At 32.5% G+C, this 13,930-nt stretch overlaps 2 protein-coding genes and 1 long non-coding RNA gene across 3 annotated transcripts in view; 2 read left to right on the top strand and 1 right to left on the bottom strand.

Moving 5' to 3' along the window:
- LOC141450184 (uncharacterized) overlaps positions 1 to 1,977 on the top strand; it is a 59,117-nt gene extending 57,140 nt beyond the window's left edge. The window contains exon 3 of the mRNA XM_074120338.1: positions 41 to 1,977. Coding sequence (XP_073976439.1) covers positions 41 to 1,433 — 1,393 coding nt within the window. The 3' untranslated portion in view covers positions 1,434 to 1,977. The remainder of the gene's footprint in view (positions 1 to 40) is intronic.
- The window catches only part of stg1 (stargazin-like protein), a 338,187-nt gene that overhangs the window by 231,836 nt on the left and 92,421 nt on the right, over positions 1 to 13,930 (bottom strand). The gene's annotated exons all lie outside the window — the stretch shown is intronic.
- Positions 8,940 to 13,454, top strand: LOC141449107 (uncharacterized). The gene is made up of 4 exons (XR_012455340.1): positions 8,940 to 9,241; positions 9,747 to 9,879; positions 11,646 to 11,866; positions 13,266 to 13,454. It is a non-coding gene; the product is annotated as an uncharacterized lncRNA (long non-coding RNA).

Genomic DNA, 13,930 nt, shown 5'->3' with positions numbered 1-13,930 from the left:
TTATTAATACTATAGAATAATTAATGTTTTATTTTATTAGTACCCAAGGAAATTTAGTAGACAATGCTGACGATGAATCTATAAACCATGTACATTACCATGAAGGTAAATTAGACCATCATCACGACCATCACGGACATCTTGGTCATGGCCATCATCATGGTGGACACTTGGGACATCACCATAAACATGGCGGTCACTTGGGGCACCACCATAAACATGGTGGTCACTTAGGACATCACCACAAGCATGGAGGACATTTAGGACACCATCACAAACACGGCGGACATTTGGGACATCATCACAAACATGGAGGACATTTGGGACACCATCACAAACATGGTGGGCATTTGGGACATCATCACAAACATGGTGGACATCTTGGGCATGGCCATCATCATGGTGGACACTTGGGACATGGACATCACCACGGAGGCAGCATTGGTCATGGTCACTCCCACGGTGGCAGCATCGGTCATGGTCATTCCCACGGTGGAAGCCTTGGTCATGGTCACTCCCACGGAGGAAGTATCGGCCACGGACATTCACATGGTGGTAGTCTTGGACATGGACACTCACATGGAGGTAGCTTAGGACATGGACACTCCCACGGAGGTAGCCTTGGTCACGGCCATTCACACGGTGGAAGTATTGGACATGGGCATTCACATGGAGGCAGCCTCGGTCACGGTCACTCACATGGTGGCAGCCTTGGCCACGGTCATTCCCATGGTGGCAGTCTCGGACATGGGCACTCCCACGGCGGCAGTCTCGGACATGGACATTCTCATGGAGGAAGCCTCGGTCATGGTCATTCCCATGGTGGCAGCCTTGGCCATGGTCATTCTCATGGTGGCAGTCTTGGACATGGACACTCTCACGGCGGCAGTCTCGGACATGGACATTCACATGGAGGAAGCCTCGGCCATGGACATGCCCACGGAGGAAGTTTAGGCCATGGACATTCCCATGGTGGTAGTCTAGGACATGGTCATGCTCATGGTGGTAGTTTAGGACATGGACATGCACATGGAGGTAGCCTGGGTCATGGACATTCTCACGGCGGTGGTGTTGGACATGGTCACTCCCATGGAGGCGGCGTTGGACATGGACACTCCCACGGAGGCGGGGTCGGCCATGGCCATAGCCACGGAGGCGGGGTAGGTCACGGTCACAGCCACGGAGGCGGGGTTGGTCATGGACACGGACACGGTGGCGGTCTTGGACATGGACACGGACACGGAGGAGGTCTAGGCCATGGCCACGGACATGGAGGTGGCCTAGGTCATGGACACGGACACGGAGGTGGTGTCGGACATGGCCATCACCACGGTGACGATGATGGTCACAAAGCAGCTTCCTCACTATCTATTGCTGTACAAAAAGCAGACAAAAACTCAAGCGATGGTAAATCTGCCAATTCTGTAGTGTAAAGTGATATAATAGTACTGACTGGAAACCTGACTAAAATACTTTTATAATTAATATAATCTCGACCCAACGCTATATTTGTAATATTGCTTATACTGGAACTGAAGCCAAAGTATGTAAATATTTTTGTATAAGTATTAACTGATACTCTTGTTGTCGTTATTACATTTGAATTTTGTTTATTTATATATATATCAATGTTATTTATTTTGTTTTGTTGAATAATATATAAGAACAAAAGCGAAATATGGTTCATTCTATTGAAAATACCTTCACAAGAGAAAATTATCAATATTGGCAGATGTACATTAACTTCTCCAGTGTTGTGAAAAAATCAACAATAATAATGCTTCATTTTACTTATATCTAATGAAAAATACACAAAGAAAGGAAGATCAAAAGTACGGGCATGTATATGTAGTAGCAGTAGGTAATTGTAGATCTGATATACATCTATAATGTGTAGTACACATCTCATATAAAAGAAAATGATAAATAAAAAAGAAATGTAACTGAAAATATAAGAAAATTAAAAGTGATATATTAAAAGAAATTATGCAGAATAGTCCCACAGCAGTTGGATTAAGCACAAGTAAACGTTAAAAGTTAAGGAGATTTTCAAATTGCAAATGTAAAAAGATGGCAGAAGAAAAGAGCTGAGTAGAGGACAGAACAATTATCACAGAATGAATGAAACACCTCATATATACATTTCAAAGCGTGGGGTTCATAATTAAAACTGCAGGACTGCCGTTTGGAAAAGATATATTCTTAGATCTTCACAGCTAAAAATCACATCATATAAACATCGGTTAACAAATTGTATAAGCTTTATGTTATTTTAATTTACTTTCTAAAATAATTTATTGTTTATGTAATGAGAAAAATATTCCGATTTGATTTTTCAAGTGAAGATCTTTTATTAAAAGTCTGTCAATAAAAAATCCAAAAACTTCGTCTTTTGGGTCCAGGGCACTTCAAAACAGATTTTTCCGTGGAATCTCAATATTGAAAATTTAAAAAAAATTTACTGCTAGGAGTAATTTTTATAAAAAAAAGATCTTCCTTTAAGAAATTGACTCTTAAGAAAAGTAATAAAAAAATTTTAAATTAATAAATTTAACTAATTGGACGTAATGAACGCATTAATGAACAGTATTCCCACTGGAACGAACCTGAAGCACATTTTCAGCTCTTAGAGCTATCAGATTTAAGTATTAAAACTGTCCGGTAGGACAGTTGTATAAGGGTTGATCGTCAAAAAGTGCACGAAAAAGCGTAACGTTGAAAAACACCCAACTTTGACAATTTTTTTCTCTTTTTCTATAAAAGATAAAATTCCCAAATTTTCTTTAAATCTTACTCCAAACCCTCCTTCATAAGTGTAATTTTTTTTGCAACAACCCAGATCTAATAGGTTTTGAGAAAAAAGTTGCCGAAAATGAGCAAAAACTGCAATTTCAGAAATTGTTGTTGTTCTTCTTGTTGTTGTTGTTGTTGTTGTTGTTGTTGTTGTTGTTACCTTTTTTGTAAACTGCGTAGCGCCTAAACGCGTGAACCGATTTTCATGAATGAGGTGTCATTCGATTCAGAATTTTATGTAGATGTGCCTTTTGGGGGTCTCAACGCTGTACATAGAATAGGAGAGGAGTTAGCCCCCTTTATGTAAGGCCCCCTCCAAAATTATTATTACTAATTACTCTGTAAATCTTAGCCCGATTTTGATATAATTTGGTAGGATGATAGAGTTAGGGCTCCTCTACGTAACATTAAAGCGGCGATCAGCTCTTACACTTGTTAAGGGAAAGTATAGCAATCGTTTCAAATTATCGACACGTGAACCGATTGTCATGAATGAAGTGTCATTCGAATCGAAATTTTGTACAGATTTGCACTTTAAAAGTCTGAACGCTGTGCCTCATAAGGAGGGGAGTTTGCCCCACCCAAGTAAGGCCCTTTCTAAAACTATTATTACCAATATTTCTATAACGCTTAGTCCGATTTTGATAAAATTCAGCTCGAATAAGTTGTTAAAGCTCCTCTACTTGGCTGTGCAGGGCCATCAAGCTCTTGCACCTACTAAGAGGAAGTACTGCAATCGTTAAAATTATCAATGGGTGAACCTATTTACATTAATGAATTGTAAATCTTTGCCTTTTAGGGAGAAGTACTGTAATCGCAGTTTATTTTTCTTACTCCTCTTAAGAGGAAGTACTGAAATCGCAGTTTAATTTTGCTTTTTACGTACAAATACCTTCCTATTTTATTCAAAACGCTTTCTCAAAAAAATTGTTATTGAGGATGGCAACTATAATCATTCTTTAAAAAGATCTCTCCAATGGTAGTTACAGTTCCGACTTAACACCTTATCAGGTTATAATGATAGAATTGCTTATTCTAAATTTTAAAAAAAATCTGTGAAACAGATAAGTAACTTTGTAAAATAGACAAAAATGAAAATCTATCCAAAAGGTACAAAAATCTCTTTAACAAAAACTTACAGTTTAAAATGTTAAGTATAAGGGTTGATTAAACGCCAAAAGGTACACAAATCAGCAAGTACCCAACATTTCATTCATGCTTAGCTGATATAATTTAAGTAATTTTGCTGCATTAACTTTTTCTTCACATTTTTTTAGAAATTATTAGATGTCACAGACCCTTATGCTGGCTAGATCATTCATAATATTATTTTGTTATAATCATGATAAAATGTATATTATATCTTCGTTTTTAAATATAGGTACTTTATTTTAACTCCATTTCAAATTATTCTTTGGATTTATCTTTAATATGCCCTTTATTTTTAGTAGTCACATATACATTCATGTTAAAGTAGAGAAAAACAAAGTTAGAGTCGGCTACTGTTTAAATTTGAATCACGGATTTAACAGAATATTTCAGTATTGAATTCGTCTTACCGAAATATTCGTGAGCACAAATAACTCACAGTTAATAACAAGTAGATTATTCAACAATTATTCATTTCTCAATAAATTGTAATTTAATTTAGTCTCCCTAATTTTACTTAAAGTAAAATACTGGAATAATTAGCTGCCCTAAAAATATGCATATCTTATTTATTTTATATTACATGTATTCAACATTGTGAGAAGAACAGCTACATTGAGAATGTAATTGAAGAAAACTATATTATTTGCGATAAAGCCAGGTAATTATTACCTATTATTATAAACGTTTGACTACTACATAAAATAACAATTACTTTAATCGAAGAATGAACTTAAACCGACGATTTAAAAAAATAAATAAAATAAAATAAACAAAATCATTGATGTATGTTGATATAAGCATTTTTTAAAAAAAGGTTTTGAATTTTTTAGCCTCATAATTTTTTTTTATTTTTTATAACGTTTTTCTTTTTCACCTGTAATTAATAGTTTGATTATTATAAATAACTAGATATTACAGTCAATCTACAGTGCTACTTGAACAAATATTTTGTAGATGAAAATGGCCAGCATAAGGGTCTGTGACATCTAATAATTTCTAAAAAAATGTGAAGAAAAAGTTAATGCAGCAAAATTACTTAAATTATATCAGCTAAGCATGAATGAAATGTTGGGTACTTGCTGATTTGTGTACCTTTTGGCGTTTAATCAACCCTTATACTTAACATTTTAAACTGTAAGTTTTTGTTAAGGATTAAACGAGGAATCCTACATTAAAAAAAAATAATACGTAAAGAAAGAAAGAACTATCGTATATAATGTATTTTGGGTCTCAAAAAACTTAAGTGCTAAACCTTTAACTACGGTTATTATTTTATAAATATTTATATTTTTAGTCACAAATGCACTGAAATATGGTCTCAAGAATCTCTAATTTTAAAAAAAGAAAAAAAGAAAAGTTTAAATTGACGTTGTGAATGAAAAGTGCTACAAGAACTACTACGTGCTACAAGTATTTCAAACAGCTTTTCAAAATACATATTTCAAACGTTATTCCCTTGAACAAACTTTCTCTGCTTTTGGAAAAATGTGACACAAATTGCTTTTTAATAAAGATCACAAAGAGATAAATAACTTGGGGAACATTCCTTTGTAATTTAAGGTACGACAACAATTGGCAGATGGAGTCTTTTTTTCTTTGCAGATTATCACTCCGCAAGTGTTTCCTCGTTACCAACACCACTAATGTGGCTATGAGCTGAAGAAACTACTACGAAGATAAATTCTAGCAGCAAACAAACTGTACTCCAAACTCAGATCCTCCTATATTCTGATATTAGTGCATTACAATTCAGCAATTTCCTACTCTTTTAAAGTTTTCTTTGCCCAGGCTAAATGCTTGTTAATTGAACATATTAGATACATTTTTTTAAAATCATTTATTTAGTTTGTTTTTTTTAATTTAAGTAAATGATTTAAGAACTATAATTTTTAACTGACACTGAACAATATTGTACTGTCCCTAGTGTAGTTCTTTGTATAGTCTTGAGTAAGGTTTGTACAAATATATTGCCTAAATGGAACATGTGGGCGAAGACGTAGTCCATCTACTTTATTACACATTTTTTTAGCCTTTTAAATTCAAGTATCGCCACCCTATATGATATCTGGTCGTATAAAATATTATTAAACTTTCCGAACTGGCTTGTTCTCAGAGAAAATTGAGTTTTAATTTAATTCAACTACATCCACAACCCAACTACAAGCGATTGCCCTTCACCATTATTAATTATTTATCGCAAGAGACTACAATCTTTTTTTTTTTTTTTTTTAAATTTAAATTCGAACAACTTAATTGTTTTGCAGACATCAAATTCTTCATTAGGGCCTACATTTTTTAATTTGCCTTACTTCTAAAAAGAAATATCTTTTCTTTTAGATTTTCAAATTCGTGGTCTTCTCGAGACAAAAATGTTCACAAATTCATCTATGTAAAAGGAGTCAAATAAAAATGAATAGTAAATATTTTTTCTCGTATTTTAGTAAAATAAATACGATCTTAATCGACAGGGCACCACTTATCTGTAAGTTGGTTTGGTAACAACTGAACAGAGATATTGCGGATCGCTGCAGCAGTATTTCAACAAAAAGAAATGACTAAAAAAAAAAAGATTTGCACATTGATTCAATGGAGCGTGCAGTAACGGTTTGTGCAGCTTCGCTCAGCAATCTACACTCTTTCAACAATCCTTCCTTTTAAATATATATGTATATAATTTTTTTGTCCATTCTAATTTTATTTTGTTTTCTTCTTTCCAATTAGTTTCGCATCAAAATGATTTATTTTTATTCCATTTAGTTAGAAGATTTGTGTAATATGTTATAAAAACATTTGATCATTCTATTAACTATTCAGGAAAAATAAAAAATGTACTTGTTTAAATTAAGGAGCATCTACATGCTACTGCACTTGAGCGTCTTCAATTGTTGGTCATCGTACAGTGGAGTCTTTTAAACAAGATTTCCTTCAATTGTTGGTCATCGTACAGTGGTGTCTTTTAAACAAGATTTCAGGCTGGCCTGAAATTAATGTTAAAAAAATTGAACGAACCAGTTATTATTTCTAAATTGTAATACTGGTGCAATGCATATGTTCTTATTGACAAATTTCCTTTAAATATTTATTCTCTAACATCAGCAACTATAGAAGAGATGATGGACTATACACACAATATTTCAGCGGGCATCCATGCCATAATAACAATAAACATCATTAAAGTCTTAAGATATATATTCTAGAATACATAATAAAAAACGAAGGTACTTTTTATAGAAATCGCTTCAAATAAAAATGATAAAGTGTTAGGCAAACAATCAGGTAAATAGTAACAGTACTTCTAAAAGTTTCTTGGCTTCTGGCTTTCACGAAGTATCAGAGGAACTTTCACAAATTGAAAGGAAACAAATGAAATTTTTCAAAACCGAGCGAAATTGGAGGCTAATTTAGATTTTTTTTTTATAATTTAAAAGTTAATGTAATCGTGTGAAACGCTGAGGGTTCGCCTGATTAGAGTTATACTACTTCGCAGGTGCCTTATTTATGGTTATCAAGGGGTCAAAATATTTTAATCTAAATGAAAACATGAAATGAGAACATCAAGGAATGAGTGAACGAACAATAAGAGTGTTAATGTTAATTAGAATAGGCTTCTAAGTACAGTATAAACCCATATGATTTATAATCTATTGTTACAGTATGTTTCTATTTATTGTTACATTCATTCCCCGCAGTTAAAGTTAAATTTAATACTACAAAATGTACAATATTAAACTGAGGGAAGCCTAGGGGATTAGATATTACAGATGAGTTAAAGACGAATTAAAATAAACAAGTAATTTATTGTTTCGCTTTTACGTAGTTATACATCAAATTTAGATATGGGCCCGAAAGTTAAATTCAAATAATTAAAAACTGTCCCCTATGAAAAAATGGTCAAAAACCGCAAGTAAAAGCGTAACGTTTTTTCTACAAAAATAAAATTTCCAGAATATTATGATCCCTAGCAAAATTGGGAAAAACGGCTAGTGTAAAGTGATGTCAATGTTAGATAACATACTCAGATCAAAACATATAAGTATCCATTTGTTACACCAGTTATAAATACATCTGTCCTTTCCAAACACTCCAATTTTGTAAAGATAAGATGTTTTAGAATGTAATTAAAATTAATGAAGAATATTTTTTAAATTTCTTATATTTGTTTTTTCTTTTTTGCCTCCACGGTTCGACAATTCCTTATATTGGCAGTTTGAAAGATCTAACATTTTCCTAGACGCTCTAATCATCGATGGAACGTAAATTTCTAACCCTTTCTAAGCAGGGAATGACGTGATGTAGGCTTTACTTAATCTTGGCCAGGTGTAACAGCGACAATGAATTTAAGAATATAAACATTGGTGCGTAAACCCAGGAATCCCTAACCAATAATCATTTTTCACCACAAAAACAGATTCTGTCGTTGAAGATAATGTTACTTCATTAATTAATCCATTCAATAATTGCTGTTAATTATATTTATGTTTTATTATACTTTATTGTATTTGAGTCCTTTTTTAAAACTTAAATAAGTTTATAATTCATCCTTCATCGAAATGAAAATATCTTTAATTAATGGGTAAAATAATGTCAGCTTTGGACACTACTTATTAAAAGAGGAAATCGGACCTTTTTCCTAAGAAAAAAAAAAAAGGTGGCATTCCATTGCTTTTTACAAATTTGTTGATAGAAACCCGGATATCACTTAAAGAACAGGTGGAGCTTTTTCCAGAAATTTGTTATTTAGTAAATAATTTTTCCTGAAAAAAAAAAACAATCTGGCAAAGACATTACCCTGAATAGTTTTCAAGGAATTCGAAGAAAAAGTGAAAAACCATTCAGAAAATTTGCATTTACTGCTTTGCTATTTCCTTTAAAGTAAAAATTCCACTCAAAATTCTCTTAAAAAAATGTTTATAATAGAAATGCTAGACCTAACATATTTAACAATGTTAAAGAACTTTTAATTCTTTGTTTAGGTGACAAAAGTCGCCAATTTTACGGTTTTTTCAGCTAAGAATTTTCCAGTAGAGAGAGTAATGACTAGCCAGGAAGTTAAATGGCGCTGGAAAAGAATGAAGTGGCGGGGATATCCATAAATAAACCATTCATAAGTCAGAGTGCAATAAGATTCCGTTTGAGTAGGATGCAGTGTGAATGTATCTCCCTCTACTTAGTTATAGAACCTTCATCAAGTTCAGCCAAGTATCTAAATATTATCTGGATATTATTGTGACATCATGGCTAATTTAAAACGAGGGCAGCAATTTTTGACCGCCTTCTACTTAATGAATAAAGCAAGGTAATAATTAAATTTTTATATATATCATAAAATTATCTATATAAACCTATTTATTACCTTTATTTGCAGACTAAATATTTATTTTTAAATTATTAACCAAGGGCAAACGTTATCCTTGTTTTCAGCGTTACCGACCTACTTAACCCCACCTTAAAAAAAAATTATCTCAGACTTTCTGATTATAACTAAAAGAAATAATTATATTCAAATTCTAAAATTAAAAAACAGGCAAAAGTTTTTGCAATGTTTAGTGAAAAATAATAAGGAAGCTGGAGTTAACGAAAAACAAATTTTGTAAAGCATAAGCTTACAACCTTTGGAACTTATCCGGTATTTAATCTTTAATTCAGTTCCCAGATTGCTTTTAAAAACTACTGTTTATGAGGCGAATCACGTTTGGCCATTCTCAAAGAAAGAAATAATTCTTTTTCCACAATAAGAACAAGAAAAGAGATATTTTCTAAAATAAAATTCTTCAAAATTTAAACACTTCATTTTGTTGCAGGTTTTGCTCCGTTTAAACGAGAGTACAAAAAATTAATCCGATTTAGTGAAATATAAAACAAATAAAGTTAATACAGTGCTGAGTTTACTAAACCTGCAAATGTTCTAGTTCTCCGCATCTTGTCAAAACTAATGTTAGTGAGATAGTTTTTAATAAGATTTAATGCTCTAAGTTATTTCTTAATCATACTAGTTACAATTTATTAAAGATTTAGCAAAGCTAATAAAGAAGAAGAGTTAGGCGAGCAGTTGGTGAGATCTGTGGAGAAGAGTTGGAAATCTGTTCCCAGTCAAGACATTTTTTAGGCCGACTTTATGTCCAACTACTAGATTAGGTGTCGTGGACGGAGGTGATTACCAAACGTATTGAACAATAAATATCAACCATTAAATAAAATCGTAAGGCATAACATCTTATAGCTTTTTGCGTGCCTTGCATCTAGCCGCTCGGCTGTCGTTGCGCCCTGACCTCTAAATCGATGTGAAAAATGTATCATGAAGAATGTTTCTAATCCGCCTTTAAAACGCCTCGTGTACAGAAGTTTTATGTACTGCATCTTGAACACATAAACATTAGATTTGTTTTTGGCTGCACAATTGGACCCCATCTCTTCACCCAGTCTGCCTAGTTCATGGCATGGCATTGCTCTCTTTTTAAGAATTATTTAAAAACTGCAGAAAATAAATATGTTTTTACTTTTGCTTGAAAAAATTAGAGGAGAAAAATAATAGGTTATTTAAGGTTCCAATTAAGAGCAATCGTCCTGTTATTAGAGTGCTCCTCTGGTTGAGTTGTGCAAGTACTTCTCATTATTCTACAAAAAAAAAAAATATGCTAAAACAATTTGGAGATGGCAAAAGAGATTTCACTCTCAAACCCAAGTGCAAGAAGGAACATTCTCATTCACTATTCCCATTTCATCCATAAAATTACTAAATGTTTTATCGCATGAAATAGAGTCCAGGACAACACAAACAGGACGTCCAGTCTAAGGTCCTTGTGCAGTTGGATTTTAATTACACTCGATAATAGTTATGATTAAAGAAATTCAACTCAAAATCCATATTCAATTACCGTCATAAATCTGCTCTTTAACTAAACAATAAGAATATCTACACCACTTTAATATACGATAAATTTACATTTTAAGGATTAGCTGCGTACCTTTTTTTATTCATTCTAATTTGGTAAAATTGCACCTTCATATTCATACAATTTCTCTTCATTTTGGGATTGTCATATTTGTTAAATTAAAAAATACTTTAATTTATTAAAACCATTTAATAGAAACAACATTCTGAATAACGGCCCAAAGAGATGATAATGAGTTGGGAAGGGTCCCACACATTTCACATTCATTGTAGGAGAAAAGTTAAGACCAAGATAATTTAGTTAAACATATTGCCTCAAGTATGTATGAACACATTTGTAGTAGTTTAGCAAATATTTCTATCAGCAATATGCCCAAATATTGCTGCAAGACGATTGCTATTTTGTCAGACTGGCCACTAAAGCATGTAAATTACGATTCTGCTGAACGAACTGTAAGCTCACTTTTGAGGATGGACTAACGGACATAGGCAGTTGATGGGTAACAATTTAATGCTGATATTGAAAAAAATCTACAAAGGGACTTGATTAGAGGTCTTTCTTTGAGAGATTTCCTAGAATACCTTCAACTCTTGCCCAATCCTTGGCCTCTTTGTACTGATGTACCAAACATTCATGTTGGAACTTGCAACTCAATGATTGCAATTCATCTTACTGATAAAAGCAAATTTTCGTTTAATTGATCTCAAAGCATCAATTTTACAAATCTCTTTTTAGTATAGTTATTTCTTCATGTAATTTATGGCATAATTTCCCTTCATAAGTGTGCGACCTTCTCTTTTTTTTCAGCAGCCTTCAGGAATCGGAATGTGAATTGAGTTAACAAAGGAATAAGTTTCTCTTTTTCAATATAACTGCTTCTGACGTCAGGAAGGTTTTTTCAATCTTCTGAGGGAATTTTTGGCATTCTTGATATTAAATACAACTTGATGTTTTGATAATAATATAATGTGTGCAAAGATAGCAACATCCAAACGCATAACAACTGGCTGCTTTCTAAAAAGTAACAGGTAACTCCTCGTAGAAACTTGTAGATTTCATTCCCGAACCGTCTCTTTGAAAGGTAAAAAAACAAACATTATTTTGCATATTACATTAAAAAAAAACAAAAAAAGATTTAAAACCTATTCTAATCTTGCAAAAAACAGATTACAGGCGGAAATATTAAATCATTTGACATTTATATTCCTATTAAATGCAATTTAAAAAGCAGGAAAACTTAAAATTATTATTTTTCTATGTTTCCATTGCGATTAACTCCGTGACCTCCATCTAACTCATAAATCTAAACTCATAAGAGCGATAGATTTAATGAGACTAAAATAACGTTTAAAAACACCAACATACATTACCGTCCAGCAATTTATCTACTTAAATGAACATTTTTTAATTTGTCCAGGTTACAGAGCGGATTTATGTTAATAATAATTTATATATACCGTTAAAAATTGTAGTGGGAGAGTGGGTCAGTTTGTAGCCTTTAGTCAAATATATCGTAAAAATTTAAAACAAGTAAAGAACGAAAGAAAAGGATCCTATTTACGCTTTTTTTAAAAATTAATCTGATGTTAAGTTATCAAAAGCATTTAGTTTTCTGATGTGGTCCGATATAAGTTTATAAGTGTAAATCAAACATTTATCTAGCTTTAGACGGCATCTTCACTTAGTCTTTTTATTGAAAAAAGAATTTCTCCAGCAAAATCTGAAGTATATCGCATACCAAAGCGCTTTAAATTATATTCCATATGTTCTGATTCATTAATATTGTTCACTGTACACTTATTACGTTCTCTAGATTCGATAAAAAATAATTAAAATAAGAAAAAAATTGTCATTTCAAGTTTGCGAAAAATTGAAGACAGTATAGTGATAAGCACTAATATTTCTGAATATTACAACAAAAAAGAATTCAAAAAAGACCGTTAAACCATTGTGATTTAATATTTTGAATCCAAAAAGTTCTAATTTCCAAGCCGAAGAAAACATTCAAGATAAAGTTTATCATTGTATAATTGAAAAAAAAGTTGTCTAGAAATTGTATAAGAAATTTTAAACAGTCTTCTCTAACTATGCTTTTAACATTTACGGCTAATGCCAAAAGATAAGACACTTTTGAAAGTGAGAATGAAATGGTTAGAGCATGGTTTTATTTGAATGAAGAGGCAGGCACAAGATACATCTTATAGCTAGTTGAGTAAATGTTAACTATTAAAGCAAAACATTTATTCAGAAATGGTGTGTTTTAATTGTGAAAGAAACAATAACTTTTTATCAAACAATTACAGAAAAAAAGTAATAAAGGACACACCTCTACGCAGAAGAGATCAGTTTCTTTAGGATTATTTTAAGACTAACTTATCTTTTACTTATATTTTATTTTATATGAGAAAATGAAGATTTTAATTTCAGAATACAAATAAGATCCAGAAAACGAAGTCGTAATAATTAAGCATAGCAGAAAGGAAATATGTACACTACCTTCTTTACAAGATAAGATCAAGTAATTATTCAAACAACTTTGTTTTCCAACTTGTTTCTACACTTATCACGTAAGCGATAGAAATTCCAGTGCCAATAAAGTATAATATAATTTACCCACGCTTTTGAATTTATGTAAAATACATTTATTTACCAGGACTTAGAATTCTGCTGATTTACTTTTCCCTATGGTGGACAACCAGCATTAAAATCTTTTTCTTTATTGGCTTCTTAACTTATTATCCGTCAGACACCGCCGAACACTAGCTTCCCCTTCAAGGATGGTAAGATATCCTAGACCAAAATACCTATACTGGTATCTTAAACAAACTCTCTCTGGGTCTTTAGAGAAAGTTGTGTGCAACTACTTGGTCATTTAACAAGATTAGTTTTCTTAAACAAATATTGAGACTTAAGCGAGCCTGAACACAACTTTCCGTTCACAATAGATTTTGATTTTATTAAAGCCTTCTTTATTCTAGATTCTCATCTGTGAAGACGGACCTACTCATTCCATGGCCCCATACGGAAAAACAGACACTAATTTTGATAAAACTATACCGACTCTTGGAACCACCTTAGATTCATAACAGATT

This window comes from Rhodnius prolixus, unplaced genomic scaffold (assembly GCF_049639745.1).
Source record: "Rhodnius prolixus isolate KJV_2025 unplaced genomic scaffold, Rpr scaffold_2, whole genome shotgun sequence".
In the NCBI taxonomy this organism is placed as follows: Eukaryota; Metazoa; Arthropoda; class Insecta; order Hemiptera; family Reduviidae; genus Rhodnius; species Rhodnius prolixus.
This window is presented reverse-complemented; position numbering and strand designations above follow the sequence as displayed.